At 41.9% G+C, this 24,264-nt stretch overlaps 1 protein-coding gene across 1 annotated transcript; it reads right to left on the bottom strand.

Annotated features, from left to right (window-relative positions):
- Nucleotides 1-2,021: 2,021 nt before the first annotated feature.
- On the bottom strand, nucleotides 2,022-23,968 carry mospd2 (motile sperm domain containing 2). The gene is made up of 15 exons (XM_030786169.1): nucleotides 23,716-23,968; nucleotides 23,566-23,623; nucleotides 22,484-22,639; nucleotides 21,479-21,565; nucleotides 20,739-20,893; nucleotides 17,329-17,389; nucleotides 16,915-16,953; nucleotides 16,593-16,717; nucleotides 16,009-16,182; nucleotides 9,167-9,285; nucleotides 5,076-5,169; nucleotides 4,450-4,546; nucleotides 3,599-3,728; nucleotides 3,228-3,333; nucleotides 2,022-2,654 (listed from the first exon to the last, which is right to left on the bottom strand). The coding sequence occupies exons 1-15, from the start codon at nucleotides 23,746-23,748 to the stop codon at nucleotides 2,514-2,516; spliced, it is 1,575 nt and encodes a 524-aa protein (XP_030642029.1). The 5' UTR covers nucleotides 23,749-23,968; the 3' UTR covers nucleotides 2,022-2,513.
- Nucleotides 23,969-24,264: the final 296 nt, after the last annotated feature.

The following is a 24,264-nucleotide window of genomic DNA, read 5'->3' as shown; positions in this document are numbered from 1 at the left end:
GACAGAGGATTTACATGAAGTCCATTTAGCTTGCGGTCAAAGGTTAAAATGGAAATGATGTTGCTGTGATAGCGGGCAGGAGGGAACTGAGGGGGCAGAGATGGATCAAACACTCTTCTCTATAAATCAGATGCAAAATTTGTCTCCACTGATGTTGATTGATATTGACTAAACACCCACCATGCCCAGATTACACAACGTTTGAAAGCTCTATGCCCGCGGATATTCAAAACAGCGCTTTTTTTTTTCAGGGTGCGTGACAAAGCGATCACATCAGAGTATAACATTTTATCTGAATCAAAACACTCTGTTTACGCACCCGTCTGTTTGTATATACATATGCTTACATAAATGTTGATTGCAAGATGAATCTAAAATTCACTTCATGACTCCACAACCTGTTTTACACCCTAAACTATGAACATAAACGGACTTAAACGGCGCTGCGTTACAACCGATAAAAAAAAAAAAAAAACAGCGCAGGCGTAATTAGGCCTAATATGACACCTTTCACAGTCAACTGGTGCACAGAACAAGAACATGTATACGATTCTCAAGTTTACTGCTGAGTTTGTGACCTCATTTGTGCTTGTTTGTAATTAATTGTTCCTTCAAACCGGAGAGACTATGTTCACTCTGCAACACAACATGCACTGTTTCAATTTACTTTTGTTAAATGTGAAATCGATTCGATGTGCACTGCAGACTGGTCCTTCGTAACTGGCGGGAAGTAATGTCGTGTAATTGCTGTCAAACAATCTTGTTTTGGGTATAACTCAAATTGGCTCACACGACGTTGAGAGATTATCACCTGAATTTACCTACATGAATGTAAAACGGATTGACAGCGCATTCTTCCTTAGACAAAACTGCCCATTTGTACCGCTGTCAGATGACGCGCGAGTTGTATGTTGTGATGAGAGTTGTGTCCAACAACATCCTTTCGGTTGTCACAACATTCAGGAATATATCACGGTCATTTGTACCGTATTGTTTGATAATAGAACCTCTGTTGTGGCATACAAACAACGGGAGAGAACAACCTTATAAAAAAAAAAGTAAATGCGTAAAACACCGGGTAAAACACGACCTTATGCCCTCAACAACATAAGTTACCGTGCGACGAATGAATGAATGAATGAATGGATGGATGGATGGATGAATGAATGGTTGAAAAGCCTTTGACTTGTGCCCAGTTTAATGCTACGCCAGAACCCAGTAGTGTATGACAAGTGTCATTAAATTTTGGCAGTGAAGTTGCTTCGAGACATATCTTGTTATGGATATTAACGTCACACTGAGTTTTCTGATGAGGCTGTGCTAGCATCGCCTCTGCACCTGCAATTACTCTGATATTTAGTCCCGTGCTCCGGGTAATTAAAACCAATAAACAGGATGGATAACTGGCACGCCGTCTTGCTGCTGTTCCAAAGGGTCAAATGAATAAACGTTTGGTAATATATTTTAAGACTTAAATTACCTGTCGTGAAATTTTCCATCAGTAAACCCTGTTTCGACCAAAACAGCTGTATAGCCTTGGACTCCACGGTAGAAAATTTCTACAGATTGGAATTTAGGCCGGTTTTTAATCTTTGTCTGTTAAACCAGCACTAAATGCTCTTAAAAAAAGAAAAGAAAAAAAAACGAAATTACTATATTGTGTCATAATACTATACAATAACTACAGATGTGTACTCAGTATGTAACTAAACAAAATGTTTAACTAAATGTTTTAGACGTGGGGGGTGAAAAGGTGAATTGTATTGAATTCCATCTTTGGGGATGGAAGTGTTTCCAATTCTTTCCATCTCCATTCTCCTTCTTCCGTCTTTGATTCAGCCTCAAAACTAATTCTTTGAATCAGCAGTGCATGTGTGGAGTTTGAGAAGGATCTAGAACATAGTAGTTCACCAGGCGGCTGATCCATCCAGGTTTCAGAAATACACAATGGCCTTACTTAATGTACAACACACAGACAACAGGCTCGGTAACAAAAAGTGCCATTTTATTTTTCATACATTCATATTTCTCAAGGAAATACTGTACAATAAGAGATAAGAAAGTAAATTACTACTTCATCTCTGTAGAATTTTCCAGATTACATCTGTTATAAATTACTTCTTAGTTTATTAAGAAACTACTAATAACAACAGAAACCCAACCATTTAACAACTCTTCATCAGAAAGAGATGCAGCAGGAGAAAAGAGAGAGAGTGAGAGAGAGAGAGAGAGAGAGAGAGAGAGAGAGACAGCTTATCAGCTCTCGTATCTTGCATCCGAGCTTCAGAGACTTCACAGCGAAGTTCTTGTTGGGTGTGGCTACATTGTCTCAACGTGTCATTCACGACAACCACCTTGAACCGTTGTCGAGAGAGCTTCCATCTCCACGATGACATCCACAGTCTACGCAGCTGTGCGCTGCACTTTGGTTGTGTTGTCCAAGTCCAAATGGAAAAGTTCTGTTGGCTGAGAAGGTGGCCAGTAAACTGTGTGCGACCCCGTGTGTGATCCAGTTAAGAGGTCCACAGCATGTAGGCAGTAGAAAAGCTGAAGGCCAACAAGACAGCCACCAGGCCCACCAGAACTTTCTGAACCCAGAGACACATTTCCAGTTTCTGTTCCATTCTGGCGCTACTGGTCATAACTCGCATTAGCTACAGGGCAAGGGGAGGGAGAGAAGGAGAGAGAGAGAGAGAGAGAGAAAGATGATGTAAGAGAGTAATGTCACATAATTTCATACCCAGCATGCATTTAAAGCACCATTTTTTGGACTAAGTAAGGTTCTGCACACGAAACACTCAGCCTTTGGACTGTGTATTTCTCCCATAACGGATACAATTCATTATCAGTTCTAATCATATCATGTGATCTTTAAAGTCTTCAATATTTGGCAAAAACGGAAATATTATTTCCTGACTAAGGTAAGGATTAGGGTTGGGGTTTAGGGTTAAGGTTAGGGTTAAGTTTCAGATCAGGGTTTCGGTTAGCATTAGGGTTGATGTAGTTCATTATGATGTAACCACTTCACTTCCACCAAAGGAAACCACACTGGATGTGTGTATGAGACTAGAAAGTGCCATGTCTTTTTTTGGAATGTTCTACATTCTACATTTAGATGTTCCACGCGATCTTCATAGAATATTCTCTATCTGACCACTGACCCCGTGGCCAGGAACCGGCCCAGGGTGGGGGTGGGTGGGGGGGGCGGCAGTGCGGCGTGAACTCACAGTGGTGTGAAGGTCCTGGTGGTCGTTGGTCATGGGTGTGATGAGTGGCATCTCATTTGAATTGCACAGTATGGACTTTGGACTCTCTAGAACATGACATCTGAGCCTGCAGGAGAAAGACACGTTGCCATGGAAACGGGCAAAGCACAGAAAAGGGTGGGAGATTACAATTATATGTAATTATATGTGTTCAAACAATATTTCATTTTTCCCCCCCAATGTATGGTGCATTCAAAGATAGTTATGCTACAACTGTAATTGTCTAAAATCATGTGAAAATGAGTGTTTTTATTTTTTCATTGGATACAAATCAGGACAACAACGAAGGTGAAATACTGATGCTTTTTAAAAAAAAAAAATTTTATCATCACCTGTGCTCCATTATTTTGGCTTTGGGAACTTCCTTCCAGAACTGGGCGAGTTCTGGAGTTCCAGCCCCAGCTGTCTGCTCCATCTCTGCAGCCATCACCAGGAACCTGTCCTGAGGAGAGGCCTGGAAACCTGCAGAGAACACACAGACAGACGGACAGACACATACACGCATACAGACACACACACACACACACACACACACGCACACACACACACACAGAGCGTCAATCAAAGGCACATGCTTATCCTCAGACTTCAGCTCCAGACAGAGTCAACAGCAGCTTGTCTCCAGAAACTGAATTAACTGCTTCCAGTGGAGGAAAAAAGACGCCAGAATGTGGGAGGCCAGCCACATTTTAAAGCCCTTCTCCTACATCTTAAAGCTATATTTCAGTACACTGAGCCGTTCTGAACGGCTTATCACAGTACACCTTGCTTCAAAGATGTCTAAACCAGGCCTATGTGAATTAGTTATGGGGAAACCTTTGGGCTTTCTACCTGCCTGGAGAAGCCACCTTTTTGTGTGTATGTGTGTGTGTGTATAACACCAATGGTTTCCTAAGGCACGGTTTGAGGGAGATAACAAATGATTATTTTATCACTGTTGAAATATGTATGTCAGTAAAAAAGGACCACTCTTTGTCAGCACTTCTACAAAGTGGATCGACAGGAAGTCTTTTATCTGAGAGAAGATGTGAAGTACATTGGGAAAAAAGTGCAGAGAGAGAGAGAGAGAGAGAGTGTGAGAGAGAGAGAGAGAGAGAGAGAGAGTGTGAGAGAGAGAGAGAGAGAGAGAGAGAGAGAGAGAGAGGAGAATGAGGAATCTAGAGATAAGTGCTCGATTCCGTACCTCCATGAAGAGAGACCACGATGTCCACACTGGCTCCTGGTTCACAGCTCGTGTTACTGGGCTTGACTCGGTACTTCTCGGGCGCTGTGGTTCTGACCTGAACCCGGATAAACCACTTCACTTAGTCCAGTTTTTAACACGCATACCTTATGCTACGTCACACGGCTGTATTAAACAATCGCATCGCAAAACCCGTATGTCGTTTTATACTTTTTTAGCGAAGAGAAACACAGAAACACCACCACTCTCTACGTGGAAAAAAAGGACACTTAATGAAGACACTTAATGTCTGATTTGTGACATTCGGAGAGTAGAGTTCTTACTATCGTCTACTGTTAAACAAAAAGATGACATTTGATGTGAGGGCACGTTTGCTGTCTCGCAATAAAAACATTTGAACCAGACAGGAATGATTTCTTTGTCAAATATGACTCTACAATTTAGACCAATCAGCTATGAGCAGCGAGTATATTTAAATGTTAAGTCCTTTTTTTTAGTGGCCAAAACAAGAGATGTTATTTCTCTTGACGAGTGAGTCTGGAGCACCGCTGGCTCTACCGTTGTGGTTTTTAAACGTTGAATTGGAAAACTGTCGTGTCTTCAGGGACAGACAGATGTGAACTCACCTTAAACGCCACCTGGTTTTTAGTCACATTATTGAGGACGATGAGGCACTTTCTCTCCGTCTCTTTGGAGCCAAAACTCAGCTCCTCTGCAGGACTGAAAGAGAGAAAACACAAACCTGAAAATACAAATAAAATCTCTCCCTTTCCCTCCGCTCTTCCAGAATATGTCCTAAAATCCTAATCTGAGCAACGCAGATTAAGGATTGACATTGGGGTCAACATAGTGGATGGTAATAACACATTAGAACAGTTGAGCATCCTTGAATAATTAATCAGTTAAAGAAAGAGGTGGGGTTTACAGTGCTCTAATGTATCTGTGGAGAAATCAGCTCCACACTGTAATTGGTTTTGCATTGCTGCTGCATCCTGTTTACTATTGATTTGCTCTGGCTTTGCTAACGCACTGGGAAAAGTGTAGTCCCAGTGTGGGTTTGAGTAATATCGCTGGCATTAGACTCTGTGGAACAGCACACACACGCACACTCACACATACACACGCACACTAACCCAGTGTTCTTAACATTTCTGTGAAGGAAAAAACATTACATTGTGTGACTCTGAGTCATTTTGAATCTAAAGGTGAAAACAGCCCAGTTTAAAGTGTTTTTCACCATCTCTCTCCCCTTCCACACATATACTCATTCACTCACTCATTCTCTCTCTCTCTCTCCCCTTCCACACATATACTCATTCTCTCTCTCTCTCTCCCCTTCCACACATATACTCATTCTCTCACTCATTCTCTCTCTCTCTCCCCTTCCACACATATACTCATTCACTCACTCATTCTCTCTCTCTCTCCCCTTCCACACATATACTCATTCACTCACTCATTCTCTCTCTCTCTCTTCCCTTCCACACATATACTCATTCACTCACTCATACTCTCTCTCTCTTCCCTTCCACACATATACTCATTCACTCACTCATTCTCTCTCTCTCTCTCCCCCCTTCCACACATATACTCATTCACTCACTCATTCTCTCTCTCTCTCCCCTTCCACACATATACTCATTCACTCACTCATTCTCTCTCTCTCCTCTTCCACACATATACTCATTCACTCACTCATTCTCTCTCTCTCTCTTCCCTTCCACACATATACTCATTCACTCACTCATTCTCTCTCTCTCCTCTTCCACACATATACTCATTCACTCACTCATTCTCTCTCTCTCTCTCCCCCCTTCCACACATATACTCATTCATTCACTCATTCTCTCTCTCTCCTCTTCCACACATATACTCATTCACTCACTCATTCTCTCTCTCTCTCTCCCCCCTTCCACACATATACTCATTCACTCTCTCATTCTCTCTCTCTCTCCCCTTCCACACATATACTCATTCACTCACTCATTCTCTCTCTCTCTCCCCTTCCACACATATACTCATTCACTCACTCATTCTCTCTCTCTCTCCCCTTCCACACATATACTCATTCACTCACTCATTCTCTCTCTCCCCTTCCACACATATACTCATTCTCTCACTCATTCTCTCTCTCTCTCTTCCCTTCCACACATATACTCATTCACTCACTCATTCTCTCTCTCTCTCTCTCCCCTTCCACACATATACTCATTCACTCACTCATTCTCTCTCTTCTCTACCCCCCCCCCCCTCCTGCTCTCTCCCTCTCTCTCCCCTCACACACAGAGCTGGATCACACAGCTCTGATCAGTGGGTTGACTTGTGACCCACACAGCCTGGGGTGACAGCAGCAGGACAAATCCCAATCACTCTTCCCTGAACGTGACCGTTAGCAGGGTTATTATTCACAGGAGGGGACTTATTGCATCAAAGCTGTGAAAAAGCAGAGCAAAGGGCATATCCATGGGCTGAGAGACTAGCCAAAGGGCTTTCTTCACAACCTCTCTAATATTCAGCTCACACACTCACACATACACACACAGGAAGAATCACAGAACACACACACACACACATAGAATCACAGAACACATTCCAACACATAAAATCACACCACACACACAGAGAATCACACCACACAAACACATACACACACACTTAGAATCACACTACACAAACACATGCACACACACACTAAGGGAGAGGGGGAGGGGGAGAGAGAGAGAGAGAGAGCGAGAGAGAGAGACCATGGAGGGAGAATGAGGGGGAAGAGCTCAGATTTACACTAATACTCTAATTTGATCATTCAGGTTCAGCGGACATTTGACACGGTGTGAACGATTTAAACTAGTAGAAAGTCTTTAAGCCGCCGCCACCGCAGGATTAAAATTCCCTCTTCCCTGGTCGTTATGGAGGGTTTCTTTTTTCCGCCATCTGTGCTGTGCATTCCTCTAACTTTTCCTTCACTTTCTTATTTTTCAGTAACTAGACCTTTATACAGCGTTCACAGCCTCCTGTGGACCTGAACACCCAGTGCCCCAAACTACAAAACACAGGAGAGAAACTGGCTCAGGAAGACAAGTTCTTCAGCCAAGTTTTCACATTCCCTCCCACTGCAAGCCTGCCACACAGCTCTACAACGCTATGGTAACTATATACAGCTCTACAATGCTATGGTAACTATATACAGCTCTACAATGCTATGGTAACTATATACAGCTCTACAATGCTATGGTAACTCCACACAGCTCTACAATGCTATGGTAATGCCACACAGCTCTACAATGCTATGGTAACTATATACAGCTCTACAATGCTATGGTAACTATATACAGCTCTACAATGCTATGGTAACTCCACACAGCTCTACAACGCTATGGTAACTATATACAGCTCTACAATGCTATGGTAACTCCACGCAGTTCTACGACACTATGGTAACTCCTGTACTCAAAGGCTAGAGTGTGTCCTTCTCTCCTTTCTCTCCTCCCTGGCCTGGAGGGAGAGACCTCAGAGGAGAGTGGGTCCAGATTGGGCTGGTGGAGACAAGGGGGGTTGTTATGGTTGTGGAAAACTCTAATGCTGTCATGACCTTCTGTTACACAGTGTGGAAACTGAAACAGATCCATGGGGACTTTGAATGCTGACTCTTCCTTTAAACTGACATGTTTTTAATTGTCAGATTTTCACGTTCAAAGTGCCTTTTGGGTCATTTTTATATCTGAAGAACCCTGAGATAACACTGTTATGAAATCTTGCAGTACAGATAATGATGATGATGATAATTATTATTACTATTTCATTAACTATGATTACAGCTGTAATCTATCCAGGGTTCCCTCCAGGCTGAAGACCTCTGTGGCTACTCTGCTATGGATTCAGTGTGCATGACTACAATAGCGGATCAACTACGATAATTGATTGCTTACTACATCATCAATACAATGGATTTTCACTGTAATGAACAACAAAAATCAATCACTTCACCTTTAACACACAGCTGATTCTCAGTCACAACATCTGCATGATTTCTGGAAACCGCACACTCTACCAAACCAGAGACATCTCACGTAGGAGTCACATCCATCCACAACAAAGGCATTTCAACAGACGCGAGTGTGTCGTAAGATCACAACAAGGCGCTATAATCATTTATAAATATAACTGAGGAAACTGTGTGTTGTCTACACGGTGAAGAAATGACACGCGGCCGTCGGCTTACGGACAGCACCGAACCTCCGCTGTGTATTGAGGTGTTTTCTACAGAAATGTATGGTCATGGAAATCCTTTTTAATGCTGAAACCTTGCCTTCTAAATGTCAGAAAACAGTCCTTATGTTTACAGCACACACACACACACAAAAACCCTGCTTGTTTCTTGAGGCATGTTTTCAGAGGGGGTCTGACCAATGAATACAGATCTACGGGACCCTTGTTTCTGTGTGTTAGGTCAACCTCTAAAGTACTGACAACAACACAGCATCCCAGATCTCCACATTTATCTGGACCACTATTACACATAAAATACATAAATAAAAGACTCATTCATGCATTCATTAACTCATTCATTCATTCATATAACACAGCTAGAACACAGCAGAACATGACCTGACAGAGTGGGACACCGTGCAGTTATGAACATCTTTAAAGACTGTTCTGACAGCTTAATGGAACAGGTATGTGGGTTTTGAGAGTGCTTACTCAGGGCAGTGGGGCATACCTGACATGCAGTAAAGTCCCTTTAAAGGTAGTTGTCGGTTTTCTGACCCCTTTTGCTCTGCTAACCGTGTCTCCTTTGTCCAAGTCTTCTGGCTTCAGGCTTTCCTCTAAGAAATTCACCTGAAATAGCAAAAGAGAGAGAGAGACAGTTGACGGTGAGCATGTTTCAATGAACTCAACGTCCTCCATTTTCAAGTCCTCAGGTTTTTTTCTCTTTTTTTCAGTGAGGCAGAGGGCCAGTGATGTCATAATAAGAGAACTGTGCTGAGCAACATGTTTTTGTTCTGTCAGCATTGTCTGAGTGAGTGGGTGTTGAGTGTGTCAGTGTGTGTGTGTGTGTGTGTGCGAGACTCTGGGTGAATCTGGGAGAAAGTGTCATTGCATTGGTACAGACCATTGTAATCCCCCTCGCCCCTCCACTGCCCCCCCCCCCCCCCCCCCCCACGGAGGGGACAAGTGCGCATGCGCAAGCGTTTCCCACACAAACATCCCCTCACAATGAAACCAGACACCACAGCACCATAAAAACCAGCAGTCATATGCCAGCTCCACAGAGTTCCGGAATATTCTATCAGCTTCCTTTTCCTTGACCTCCTCACCCCTCCCCCATATAATGCACCCCCCCCCCCCCACACACACACACCCACAAACATACAGACACATGTGCACGTGAAGGGTGATCAGGTGATCGAGAGGATGGAAAAAAAAAGAAAAAAGAAAAGGCTGAATACACACATTCATTGTGCTGCGTTTGCAGAAGTTGTTAAGTTGAACTGATACTACAGCGCAGCCTGTGGGGTTCTGACAGACTGCAGCGTTCACTGGTGTGTATGTGTGTATATGTGTGTGTGTGTGTGTGTGTGTGTGTAAGGACATTTCACACACATCCTGTGTGGAACAGATGGAAGCGTGAGGCAGAGGACGGGAGCGGCAGAGGAGGGGTCAAAGGTCATCCTTTTTGCCCTTCCACGGGAGACCACCTCTGCGCTACCTGCTGACACCCTTCCGTTAGAGTGACCGGCGCATACGTAATCAAGACAGCATGAAGCCCAGCAGGTCTCGAAACGTCTGATTTTATTCAATGTTTTGATTCAGGTAAAATCATAGAGTTATGGAATTACAGCAGCGTCATGGCTATATATATATATTCATGTATTAAATACCACAGCGTATGTGGTAGCAGGTTAATGCATTAACAGCAGTATCTGCTCCTGTACTGGGAGAAGAATGAACTGATTTCAGAATGGATTCACTGAGTTCTTTGTTAACGTTAGTTCATATAGTGACTGATTTGGGACGTATTTATGTCAGGTAAAACAAAGAAACAAACAAAAAAAAATCATTACATGATTGTCACAGAATAGCTGTTGAGATTAGTCAAAACGTAGAGCTTTGCTTTCCAGTCTTTGGAATATCAGTACAAAGTATCACTTCAATACAAGAATGTCAGAGTAAAAACATATTAAAAAGTCTCTCTCTTCAAACTGGTTCCCCCCCCCCCCCCCCCCCCCCCAAAAAAGCTAAAATATCTAATTGCACTTAACAGGAACACAGACAGATAAAACCATGATGAATCAGAAACAGTGTCATCTTTGAAAAATGAAACAGAACAGTGGTCTGTCGGTCTAATCTGGGTCACAGTGTTCTGATCCAGATGGACTGGATCAGCCTGAGGACCTCATTTTCTCTGAGCACAACCATACAGAACCGGCCAAATAACTCCTGTAAAACAGTCTTTCTCAATTCCTGTCCAGGGGACCGGACAGATTGCCCAATTTGGGCTGATGTCCAGAAGAGCTGCACACCTCACTCAAGAGGCCAAGAGCTCAGTGAGCAGTAGATAAGTTGAATCAGGTGTGTGAGTGTGTGTGAGTGTGTGTGAGTGTGTGTGAATGTGTGTGAGTGCTGGTTCTAGAGAGAGAGAGAGAGAGAGAGAGAGAGAGAGAGAGAGAGAGAGAGAGATAAGTAAGTGCAGTCTTCTTGGCCCCCAGGACAAAAATTGAGACCCTTTGTTTCACAAGTTTCAACTCGACGAGACCAATTCTTACTTGCCAACATTTCTGTACAAGTTTCTTTCCTCTTTTATGACGAAACAAACAAGTTTCTTTTGTTTGGCAAAAGTCTATGGTCACTTACGATGTGACAAAGTAAACATGTCATGCCCACGTAAGACTGGTGTCACTATTTGGATAAAAGCATCCACTAAATGAATAAATGTTAATAGAAATGTCACTTTTTGGATTGTGTGTTGTGTTTACTGCTTTAAATTTGGCAGTGTTTCTGCTCAGAGAAAATGGAGGAGGCCAAAAATGCCATTATCTGACATTCTCCACTGAAGGCTTTTCACCAGTTCCTGTTTTGAAAGTCAAAATTTGTCCTCATTAAAACATCTTCCTGACATTTTTGAAGTTGTAACAGCTCAGTGCTTACAGTAACTCCCATGCCATAGTCCTTCAATGAAATGTCTCTCTGTGTTTTTTTTTTAAAGCTTTGATATGCCTTCAAAAAAGAGAGAGAGAGAGAGAGAGAGAGAGAGAGAGAGAGAGAGAGAGTAATAAAAAAGTAATAATCGATTTTTGCATTGAAATTGCTTCTTAAAAACTAAGAGCACTTGAGGACTTTGAATAAATATGGTGTGAAATGAAGTCTTGAGAGAAAATAATATTGACGTATTTGACAGTAAATCAGTCCATTTGTTTAAAACAAATCTTCAGAGAGAAGAACAGACTGGGGGTGGGCTCCACTGACCTGTCAGTGGCAAAATCAAATGACAAATATTCAATTTATCAAAATGTACCTGAGCTGACCATTAACAAACGTTCGCACCGGCAAAATATGGCAAAGTCTCAATTCATTACATGTTTTAAAATCACCTTTTCCTTCATATAAAGAATCAATGTATAAAGTCATCTAGAGCAAGAAGAGATTTCAGGTAGTGTTGATTAGCAAGTAATTAACAATCAATTCAAATCAATGATCTCATAAAACGAATCACCAAAAATAATGAGAAAAAAAAAATCAAGAAAACATAACTCAAAATCAAAAACTGTCCTGTGGAAATCTGAGAACTGGGATGAAGGTAAAATACTGTGTAAGTGATATCTGAAATGGTTTCTGGTGCTACTAAAATGCTACATTAACCAAAAAAAAAAAAAAACCCAAACAAACAAAAAATAAATCAAGCATCAACAAAATACTGATTCGTAACATAGACTTCAATCAAATCAACTTCAAATTGGGAAACCATTGCTAAAGTCGGTGCAAACCGCACAGTAGTTGCTACAGTTCATTCACTCTCACGGACTGAGAGTGAATGAACACACAGCTCAAGCAAAGTTAACAGGCCAGAGTTTTTCCATTCTACACAGACTCTTTCATTCTATATAGTCTTAACATTTATTCTTTTTTTCAATATCATTTTTCTTTGCTTTTTGCAAATAAGTTTAAAATTCTTCATCTCAGTCATAGAAGTAACTAGTGTCTATGAATCAGGTGAGTAAATGGAATCTGGGGAGAAGATCTACGATGAAATGACTGATATAATTGAAATGATTGGACACCTTCACGGAACCAGACACAAACTAACGGCCGCGGCGAGAGGCAGAATTGAAATGTGCTGGACCCTGGGAAAATGTTGACAGTACACTTGTCCTCCGTGAGCGCAGAGAAGTCTCCAGAAGACACCCGACCTCAGCGGAGAGCAATGGCAAACAAAGCCTTACCAATCCTTGTTACAAAACAAAAAGAGAAGCAATTAGCTTTAGACACTGAGTGGCTAGATCTGGACCATACTCTGACAAAGGCTGGCTCCTTTCTTAGCTTGGAAGAGAAGGTCAGGTTCATTTCAGCACTAACACAGCAGATTTGGGATCAGCTAAAACGTTTGCCCATAAATATTAACAGATACAAACAAAATGTCACGCCTGATCCCGGATCAGCGTCTCAACAGCACAATGGGTTTATTATCGTAGAACACGACGCCCAAGTCTTGACTGCATGTCTTGGTCTGAATGTGTTTTTGCGTTTTGCCGTCAGCGTGGGCTAAAGAAAAGCGCGTAAATTACCTCTCAAACATGTTTTTTTCATAAAACACAGATTCAACTTGCTATCAGGTGGTTCACAAGTGATTCATTTAGGGGCAGCATTAAGAATAATGAGGTTGGAATCAATCTTGATTTCATTTCAAACTTCAAATCTGAAAAAAAAGAAAAGAAAAAGAAAAGTCTGACTGAATGCAGAAAATGGTGCAGATTCAGGTTCAGAGTCAGTAGGGTACTTCCCAAATACATTTGGTTTACACGTGTCAGTAACAGAATGCCTCAACAATGCTTCTTTTGTTTTCATTTCTCCTAATGTTTCCTCAATTTGGAATGCCCAATCACCCATGATCCCTTGCAGTTCTCGCCCAAGCTGAGCGAGGTCGATGCAGAGTGTCCTCAAACGCGTGACACTGAGCAGAGAGTGGAAGACTGGCCCTGATCCACTCACCAGCCGAGCAGAACCAAGCACACTGTGTCTTCACACAGTCAGTCAACATAACACAGCTGGGCTCCAACCCGACACACCTCTGCACTGACACATTTCACCTGAACCAGGTCAGTCCTTCAGAAACCTACACATAGTTCGCTTACATAAAATGCTTCCATGGTTAACTACTGCTCATTAGATTTTAGAAATGCACCGGGTCAGATGACAACTGTTTGAAATAATTTCTTATTAAGATTCTTATTTATATGTTGTGATGATAATCGTTGTGGAGACAGGCTTTATGGAAAGAATCTATCTTTATAATGTCATAGGCTTTTCAAAAGCCAGTGAGGTTTGATTGACAGTGTAAGTTTCAGTAGGTGCTTTTTGGCAAAACTAACTTTAGTAAGTATGACTAACACTTCCTCTTCGAATTTATAAAGCTGCCGTTAGTGCTATTGTAATCCCGGGCCCATGTGACCACACACACACACACACACACACACACACACACGTCTGTGCCTGTGAGTTTAGAGATGTCTCTCATGACAGTTATGCAGGTTACATAAATAGCCTGAAGGCTCAATGGAAAGCTACAACAGCTTTCTCCTTTCTGTCTCTCACACACACACACACACACACACACACACATACACATACACATACACACACACACGCACGCACGGTCTCTCTGGATTCTCCATTCCCTCGTGCACACACACTCATTTGAGTAAGATCAAGACGTTTGTGAAAAATTTGTCCCTGGCGGCATTTTTTGAAGACCATATCTGACAGATTCTACTGGCCGTGCACCATCTCTCAGGAGACGCCACATTACCACGTGCAGCAGCGCTGGGAAAGACGTCTCCCATTAGAAGCCGAACAGACAACGCGCAGGTTCTGCCTGACGCGTACGCAAAGAGACGCCGTCTCTCGGTCAGACGGGCGCGGCGCAGAGGAGAGCAGACAGCCGCTGTGACCGCTCCCACGCGCGTGCTCCGCGAGGAGCGTCGCCTGACAAACCCGTGTGGGCATTTTCATACCACGCATGACGGGGTAAAGGTATCGCCCGAACACAGCCTGGAGCACACCAGATGAGGCCGTTCCACCGCTTCACGTAACGCGCAGCGACAAACTAAAGCACCTCAGAACCTTCAAGGTCAAACACACGCTTCTACTGGACCTCTGCAGATTCCGCCTCAAAAGATGTTACGTTTATTTACTTTAAACGGTCCCAAAGACCCTGCCCACCCCCCACCCTCTCTGAGGCTCAGCCCTGAGACATAAACAGCTCCCTCTGAAATCAGTCGTGAGGACTGTGACACAGTGTGGAGGGGTGTGGGGTCATTTGGGAACACGCAGGAGGAATTGTAGCATGTAATATCAACCAGCGTTTTGTTTTAATAGGTTGATGGGCGGGGCTAAGGAGACGTGTAACAGCCTCTGATTGGTGAGAACGATCTGATAAGATCGAAATGTTTTGATGTGTCTGACAGATAAATCAGACATTAAGAATGAAACTGTCAGACTGTGAAGACTGAAGACCTACAGATGTGATTCGGTTTGTTAACACTTAAGCCACGTCAGTGTACGAGCCTTACAGTTAATGTTTACAAAGCACTGAATGTTTTTCCACCTCACCGAATACGAGTGTGGAACGCCCTTGAGATAAAAATGAACTAAATAACTACCACAAATGGAACCATTACTGTCTCTTCGTTAAAATGAGTCTTTTGGCTTTCCAAGATGATAAGACTCAACTGCAAAAAAGAACTAAGAAGCTTGAACTAACAGACCAAAAATGACATCTAAGGAACCTCCTTGGCCAGCACTAAGACTGCCCAAATCCAGTCCTGGAGGACCAAAGTATCACTGTTGTTTTTGGCCATCTCTGACGCTTAAGCCAAAACAGGGACAGCAGCAGTTGTGGTTGTCATGGCTACCACCAGAGGATTGGTCCTCGGAGAGGGGTTTTGGGCACCCCAGTCTTATAAAGTGATATTAGAAAAAAAAAAAAACAGTTTATGGTGACCATGCCAGCAAAACTAGACCAACCTCACTACAAACACACAGAATCTTCTTTCTCCAGCGTTGGAAACATACAGAAATGCAACATGGGGTAAGACGTAGTACAGGAAGTGTCAGGTGTGTGTGTTACCGCTCTGCGTTGTGTTTACCACTGGGCTCGAACCGGCGACCCTCGGGATGAGAGACGGGCGTGCCAGCAATGAGGCTGAAACCCATGGGCGCTAGCATCGATCGCTAGTACGCCTCTTAAGGTGTCGGGGGAGTGAGGTACACTCACTGCACAGCACTCTACTCCCTCACTACTGTTACGTGTGTGTGTGTGTGTGTGTGTGTGTGTGTGTGTTGTACCTTTTTAGGCCGAATGGCCTGTTCGCTGTTGAAGCTAGATTCCAGACTTTCTTTACATTCAGACTCTGTGTCCTTAATCTCACTTTCGTCCTCACTCACGATTGGTCCATTTTCGCACATTGGCGTCTGGAAGTCATCGTCTGGCAGAGGCGGGTAGCTGTACTTAAACTCGTCCTATGAAAACGTTATCAGTCATCAGTAGATTTAAAAACAAACAAAAAAAAGAAAAAAACTTAAACTGACAACTTTACATGTCATTATATTCAGGGATCAAACCATTACCATTAGGACTCTCAACAGTGAGGCTAATTTAAAAAAAAAAAAAAAAGAAAGAAAAGAAAAAAAAAAAGAAAGAAAAAAAGCGAATGACAATTTCCACATGCAGTGTAAAACTGTTTAGACTGTACAGCTTGAAATCAACGGTAACTTCACACTGACTATTTCATCAACGGTTTTCATTTGTATCTCCACTATCTCTTGGTTTGGTTACAAAAAAAAAAAAAAACCTGAAAAAAAATTCACAACATTATGAATCGGACATGATTTCAGAATTTCAGAAAAGTACATAAAATGTTGTCTCTTACCGTCCCTCCCATGTGTGGGGGCAGGTTCTCAGGGCCAATGTAAGTCTGAACCTCATTCTTGGACACAAACTTCAGTTTACTAATGGCTTCAGGACCAAGCCACGTCTTCACTATCTTCCAGGCAGCTGTCACACACACACACACACACACACACACACACATTCACACAAAGCCTAAGCTATGACAACTGGATTGTCAAGATAATTTTACTCCAGAAAAAAGGCTCAGAGGCAAACTGCTCACCTGTTTATACTTAAATTATAAATTAGAGAGAACCAGAAAACAAACAAACAAACAAACAAACATACAAAAACATACTTACCATTCATGATCCAGGGCATCTCGTACAAGATCATTTTGGCTGAAATGACGAAAATGCAGGCATTATCTTATCATCATATGTAAATATGTCATATAGACTCAATACATTTGCTCAAATTGTTGGCGAATTGTGCTTTATTTTAAAACATGCAGATATTTAAAAAAAATCTCCATTCAGGTTGACGTAAGAAAAAAAAAACATGCAAGTAAATTTAAGTAGCTGGGACGAAGGCTAAGAGACTGATCGGCCCAGCCAGCGTTTGGCAGTCTGGCCAATTACTCAGCACTTTTAAGTTAATGCTAATTCTAAATGGGGTCAACCTCATTTCAAACAATGCTTTTTTTTGCAGAGGGCCGTGGCGGATTTGTAAACACATTGGCCGCTTTTTACGTCAATGAAAGGGAATACACTTACAGAGAAATTTAGGATAGTACACTTTGAAGCAGTTAATGACGTACTTCACAAAGTCCATGTCCTAGAAGAGAGAGAGGAGGAGGGTTAGGCTTCAGTCAGATGTGGGAGCTTAAAGTAGCTTTTTGACAATTTAAAAAAAAAAAAAAAAAAAAACTTCCACAGGCTGTTCAAAGCAGTGACTGTTTGCTAAGGCTGAGATATTTACTTCCTCAAGCTGTGAAATGACCCAGTTCATAAAGGGCTACGAAAAAAAGAAAGAAAGAAAGAAAAAAAAAAAATCAGTGACGAGCTCCACTGAGCACAGCTGCTAACCTGCATTCACACTCTCTCTCAGCCATCTTTACCAATCACAATCACACACACTCTCAGCATCTTTACCAGTCACAATCACACACATCCACACACACACTCTCAGCCATCTTAAGCAGTCAAAATCACACACACTCTCAGCCATCTTTACTAGTCAAAATCACACACATCCACGCACACACTCTCAGCCATCTTTACCAGTCAAAATCACACACATCCACACACTCTCAGCCATCTTTACCAGTCAAAATCACACACACTCTCAGCCATCTTTACTAGTCAAAATCACACACATCCACACACACACTCTCAGCCATCTTAAGCAGTCAAAATCACACACACTCTCAGCCATCTTTACCAGTCAAAATCACACACATCCACACACTCTCAGCCATGTTTACCAGTCAAAATCACACACACCCTCAGCCATCTTTACCAGTCAAAATCACACACATCCACACACTCTCAGCCATGTTTACCAGTCAAAATCACACACACCCTCAGCCATCTTTACCAGTCAAAATCACACACACCCTCAGCCATCTTTACCAGTCAAAATCACACACATCCACACACTCTCAGCCATCTTTACCAGTCAAGATCACACACACCCTCAGCCATCTTTACCAGTCAAAATCACACACATCCACACACTCTCAGCCATCTTTACCAGTCAAAATCACACACATCCACACACTCTCAGCCATATTTACCAGTCAAAATCACACACACTCTCAGCCATCTTTACCAGTCAAAATCACACACATCCACACACTCTCAGCCATCTTTACCAGTCAAAATCACACACACCCTCAGCCATCTTTACCAGTCAAAATCACACACACTCTCAGCCATCTTTACCAGTCAAAATCACACACATCCACACACTCAGCCATCTTTACCAGTCAAAATCACACACACTCTCAGCCATCTTTACCAGTCAAAATCACACACATCCACACACTCTCAGCCATCTTTACCAGTCAAAATCACACACCCACACACTCTCAGCCATCTTTACCAGTCAAAATCACACACATCCACACACTCTCAGCCATGTTTACCAGTCAAAATCACACACACCCTCAGCCATCTTTACCAGTCAAAATCACACACATCCACACACTCTCAGCCATATTTACCAGTCAAAATCACACACATCCACACACTCTCAGCCATCTTTACCAGTCAAAATCACACACACTCTCAGCCATCTTTACCAGTCAAAATCAGACCAGAGTCCACACAGCAGCGTGGCCAGAAGGTGAGTAGGGGAAAGGGGAGAGAAACGACAGTGGATAAACACATGCCACGTAGACACACCATGCCTGTAAATCCCCAGTCAAGAGAGAAAAGGAGTACTACAAGTTTGATGTGTACCTGAGGAAACCATCCAATCTGTGTGCTATGTTGCTATGTAACGACCGCTTCTTCATGTCTCGCCCCGGGGAGCAACAGCCACCCCCTACTGCCATGAGCTTGACAGGAAAACTGTCTGTCTGCTTCTCAACTTAGTTTCACTTAAATGATCTTTGCAGTGAATACGAGTGCTTTTATTTTAAACTACAATCAACCTGATAAACTTTATTGCCGACAGAGCAAGTGGCGCGCAAATATTTTTTCAAGAATCTACTTCGTAAACGAATCGAGCTGTGTTGTGGCAGTTAAAATTTTAGGTGTTGGCTAATTGTGCGAGGCAGAAAGGATAAGTGAAGAGAGTTTGCACAGCAAAGTGAAAGCATTTCACTTCAGGTATTACCTTCAAAATGTTTCCTTCTAGTCATTTCCATGTCAGGCAAAATAAACAAAACAACAACAAAGAAAAAAATGAAGAACTCATTTTATTTTCACAGAAATGACACGCGTCTCTCCTTCCCCGATTTTCACAATTGTCAAGAGAGAGGGAAGTTTAATATTTAGAGTAACTGACCTTCCCAAACTGGGTCAAATGTTTTCAGTTTGTGTGTGTGTGTGTGCCTTGTCCATTACTGTGCTGTCAAACATGAGTTTGTGTGAGCGGCCGACACATATGCCAAACTTAACTAATCTTAATGAGAGACGACTGAAGGCCTCTGCTAATCCACTCATTTAACGCTCATGGGAAGTTTGATTAGAGCTTGGTCTTTTTCTCTCCTCACGCACGGTTCTATCGCAGCTTGACAGATACAGGTCTGAGAAACTGAGTGGTCAGATGAGCAGATCCTGCGGGTTTTCCCCCAGCGCTCGCCAAGTCTGTTTCCCGGATTAAGAAATCCAATCTGACCAAACGGATTTACCACAATCACCATAATCCCTGAAGTGTCAAAGTACAGAGCAGTGTCGAGAGTTCTGAGCCTGTGACTCAGATAGCAAACAACATGAAGACGCACATCAGACTCTAAACAACAACTACAGGAGCACAAAAAAAAAAAACACCTTTCAAAAGTGCAAAAACAAATCAAAAAGTCAATTATCATGACCTAAACACACGGTTTTCGACTAATTGAATCCACTTACTGGTTTGAACTTGGTCAAACAACACCAGAGACGCAGACCTCAACCTCCTGTGTACCTCAAACCAAACTGAGCACTCGCCCTGCTGGGTGTATTTAAATAAATACATAAGTGGAGTGGACAAAGTCTTTTAGATAAAGATTCTTGTAGATAAATTATCAAACACATGTTTGGCCACAAACATCAGAAGTGCTGTTCTCGTGTCTCTTTGTTGTATCAAAAGCTGTGATAACAGGATGACCAAACAGAGCAGAAAGATGGTGTAGGGATTAAACATACGGCAGAATGTATGCTTGAACCTCACTTTCAGAGTGAGTGCATGATTAAAAGCTAATCAGCTACACACTCTGATTAAAACTCATCTGATTAGGTTTAGTTTAATTAGTTCAACTCCTGAGGACTAAAGAAACAGAAGTGAGCTAATTCAATTTCAACTCAATGTCAATTCAGGGGAATTAAAACAACTGACGAGGAGGACTTTCTTCTCCATGAACGGTGTAGAATTTCACTTCCGTTTCTTGATCGGAATGAGATTTATAAAAAAAAAAAAAAAAAAAAAGAACTCCAGTCTTTTGGAAGTATGGATCCCAAACCATGTGTGTACTCACAATGTTACTGATCCCAGAGTCGGACATGTCAAACACCACCGTGAGAGGCATTCCTGGTTCCCGCTTGGCGTACCGCTCCAGCCAAAAGGCAACGTACTTTTTCTTATCCAGGACCGTCTTTGGATCCTTAACGTGCATTTTCACTTTGAACCAGACTAGACAAGGAGGGAGAGAAAACAACACAAAACAAACTGACTGGCTACTACAGCCCAAATCCTCAGTGTACACGTTAAATGAAACAATCAGGGGTGGCATTTAAAAGGCCCGTGTTCTTTCTAAAGGAAAGCTGACAGTGCAGAGCCTAGGCAGAGTGATCAAAGCAAACATTATTAATTATTAACTATTAATTAAGGCTTGGTCTGTAATGACAGCTCTATTACAAGCTTGTCAAAAGAGAGCTAGTGCACCAATGAACTGAGGCAAAAAAAAAGGAAAAATTTGTTACAGAGTATTGCAAACAAAGTCTCTTCCTCATCTCAGAGAAAAAACGAAAGCAAATGACCTTCTTCTTTTATAAGAATATGATAAGCGGTTTATCTATTTGAATATGAGAGTGGGGACTGGCCAAGGACACAGTTATCAAGGACAATACTAGTGCTTCCACTATCTCCACATCAAACACACTGGGCAAAGTGTGAATTTACGGTGAATGGTCACAACACAACATGACAATTTTGTTACAAGACCAGAGGAATGGAGGGAAAATGGAGGAAACGACAGAACAGCAGACAGACACCTACAGAGTTTGTTGCCTTCTTTGTCGTAGCCATGGAGGTAGACAGCACCAGTTTCAAACATCCACTTGGGAATGCTGCTCTCAGTCAGATCTGTGCCAAAAAAAAAAAAAGCCAAACTCATTTCTGCAAGGACAAACCAAGACCCTTGAAACGCCCTTCCACGACAGAAACAACTACTGACAAATGACACGATGAATTCAAATTCAAATGCACTCAAATACCCTAAGAGTATTAGGAAATCATCTCATTGTTTCCATGGAACAAGTACAGATATATGTTATGTCAACTGACATACTGGAATTTTTTTCACAAGGTGCATTGCATCATGGGGTGGATGTGTCCTTCAATGGCTGGACATTGGAAAATCATTTCAAATAAACAGCTCTGTTTTTGGTGGAACTCTCTGAACAGGGACAAAGGCGATTGTGTCGAGTTTAAGATGTACAGTGCACTTCTCGGAGTCAGTACAATGGGGGTCTTTATCTACATGGAAACCAAGACATCCACTGGCAGCAACGCTAAAATAAACGCTACTGCTGAACCCTGTTACAGATTAAAGTGCTGGACCATTAGCCAAGTTCAGATGTTTACACTGCAATTCAGCAGCTATTAGCACAACACCACTTTAACCCAAAGTGAATTCAGCTTACAGGATTCAAAATTTTGTCCAATCATGAAACCAGATCAGACTGACTAAACACAAGTTAAATTCATTCAGCCACTCATTACATGAATGAATGTATGAATGAATGAATGAAAGTGAAAATGAAACAACCCCTTGGGACTCGCATAGTAATAGACAAGACTTCTGATTCATTTCACTATAACCCTAACACTAAGTTCCTCAAAGATAAAAAACTTGTCACTGACTTTCTAAATATTCCCTCTCCAAACACCAGACGAGCATTATGCTTGGTGAGAATGTTTCTGTGAGACCCCGACAAGCTTAACTTTCTCTTGTTTATGTTCTATAAACAAAGCAAATTAATAAACCGTTAACAAACGTACCGTTCACACCAAATTCCTTGCGCCATTGAAAGCTGTCGTGGATCATCTGTAAAGCGTCATTAACCACATTAAGTCTCCAGGTCAGATAACTCTCAACCAGCGTGTCATCTTTCAACAGCCTCTCGACGTCTCTGGAATCATATTTGTCTGACGAATCTGCGGGATTAAAAGAAGCTATAAGTAATTTCATGAATAATACGATTTTAGGTTCCCTTGAAACTTATCGATAATTACTAGCTCCCATCTGATGAATCTATAATTGACTCCCCTTTTATGATTAGGGAAAACGAAAACAAATGAATAACAATAAACAAAAGTGGGAAATTCGTTCTTTTTTTGTTAAAGCTTAACTCCGGTTGAGTTCTAGATTTTGCTTCGAACCAAGTTGTTTTGATCTCTCCAGGGGACACTCGCTTTTGCAAATGAATCGTTCTGCGTTATGAAAATATGAATACTTATCGAGGACACTGAATTAGGTGGGACACTTAGAAGCAAGACTTGGCAGCAGGACTAAGCTATAAGCCCACATTGTCCCAATAGGAAAAGTAGCATAATTTAACGTGAGATGGCCAAAAATGTGAAAAGCATGTAAATTCCCTTTTAATTTCAGCCGTTTAAGCGAACAGTTCTGCTGCAGAGCAACAAAATGACAATAAAACTCTCAGAACATGTACTAACTAATAAAACCCAATTCAAAATAAGTAACCAAAACAGTTCACGGTGAAACATGAGTCACAGTCTTCACATCATCTTTCCTTCGACAAAACAATCATTGCTTAGAAAACATATTTACAGTTGCTGTTTCTCTGCTCAGCTGACACGTCAGGGGTATTTTCTGTGCTGAGACACAAACAAGTTATTGCTTTAGCCCACTCTGCTAATAGAGAGCCCAGCTAACACTGGAAAGATAAGTGTTTGTTTCACAAGCCAGTGGTAAAGCTGATGGATCTTTTCCAACGTCTGTCTGAAATCAGTTTTGCTATGATTTTACAATTACAGTGAACTTGACATGCTAACCAGCTAAAGCTGTCTGCCCTGATCCTCAAATGTAATGGCAACTAACTAGCTTTTTGCTACCTTACCTTGCACGAATTCACTCTTGAATCTCTGACGCGTTTCTTCGATCTTAGCCTCAAGGTCCTTTTGGAGAAAAAAAGCAAACAGAAGTATGAACATGTCACGTAATAATTTAGAAATGTTTCAAACATTGTGTTAGTTGAATAACAAGGTACCTGCTCTGATTCAGGCTGTCCAACTTCCGCCATGTTTGTACTAGCTAGCTGTCACAAGTGAGTGCTAAAAGCAGTTTGTTGCAATAGCGGTTTTAGAGAAACTAGTGCCTAGGAAATACCATTTTGTCTCTGCTGTTAAAACTTCCTTCTCAGTATGCTGAAACCAAAGAACACGAATTCTATATTCAAGACTTACAGTACATTACAATAAGTTACAATCTGTCAGGTACACTGTACACAAAAGAGCTTGAAAGAGGTGTACACCAGTAGTGTAAAACTGTTGCTGTCAATGACTTTGTTAGGACTTTAAGGGGAGACCCACAATGCAATAGGTCCAACCCCTTAACGAGGGCGGGCAATTTTATCTAGGGTAATGTCTTGAAGTGCGGATGAACCAACCCAAAGTTGCTGAAAAAAATATAATTTGTGCACAAATAGGTAATGTTAAGAGGAAAACAACATTGTTTACGTTTCCCTGCAACTTTCCGAAGCAGTTAACTTATCGGGTGTGATTATTTTTGTGTCTTACATTTATATTCTTTAGAGTGC

This window comes from Chanos chanos, chromosome 10, assembly GCF_902362185.1.
Source record: "Chanos chanos chromosome 10, fChaCha1.1, whole genome shotgun sequence".
NCBI classification, from domain to species: Eukaryota; Metazoa; Chordata; class Actinopteri; order Gonorynchiformes; family Chanidae; genus Chanos; species Chanos chanos.
This window is presented reverse-complemented; position numbering and strand designations above follow the sequence as displayed.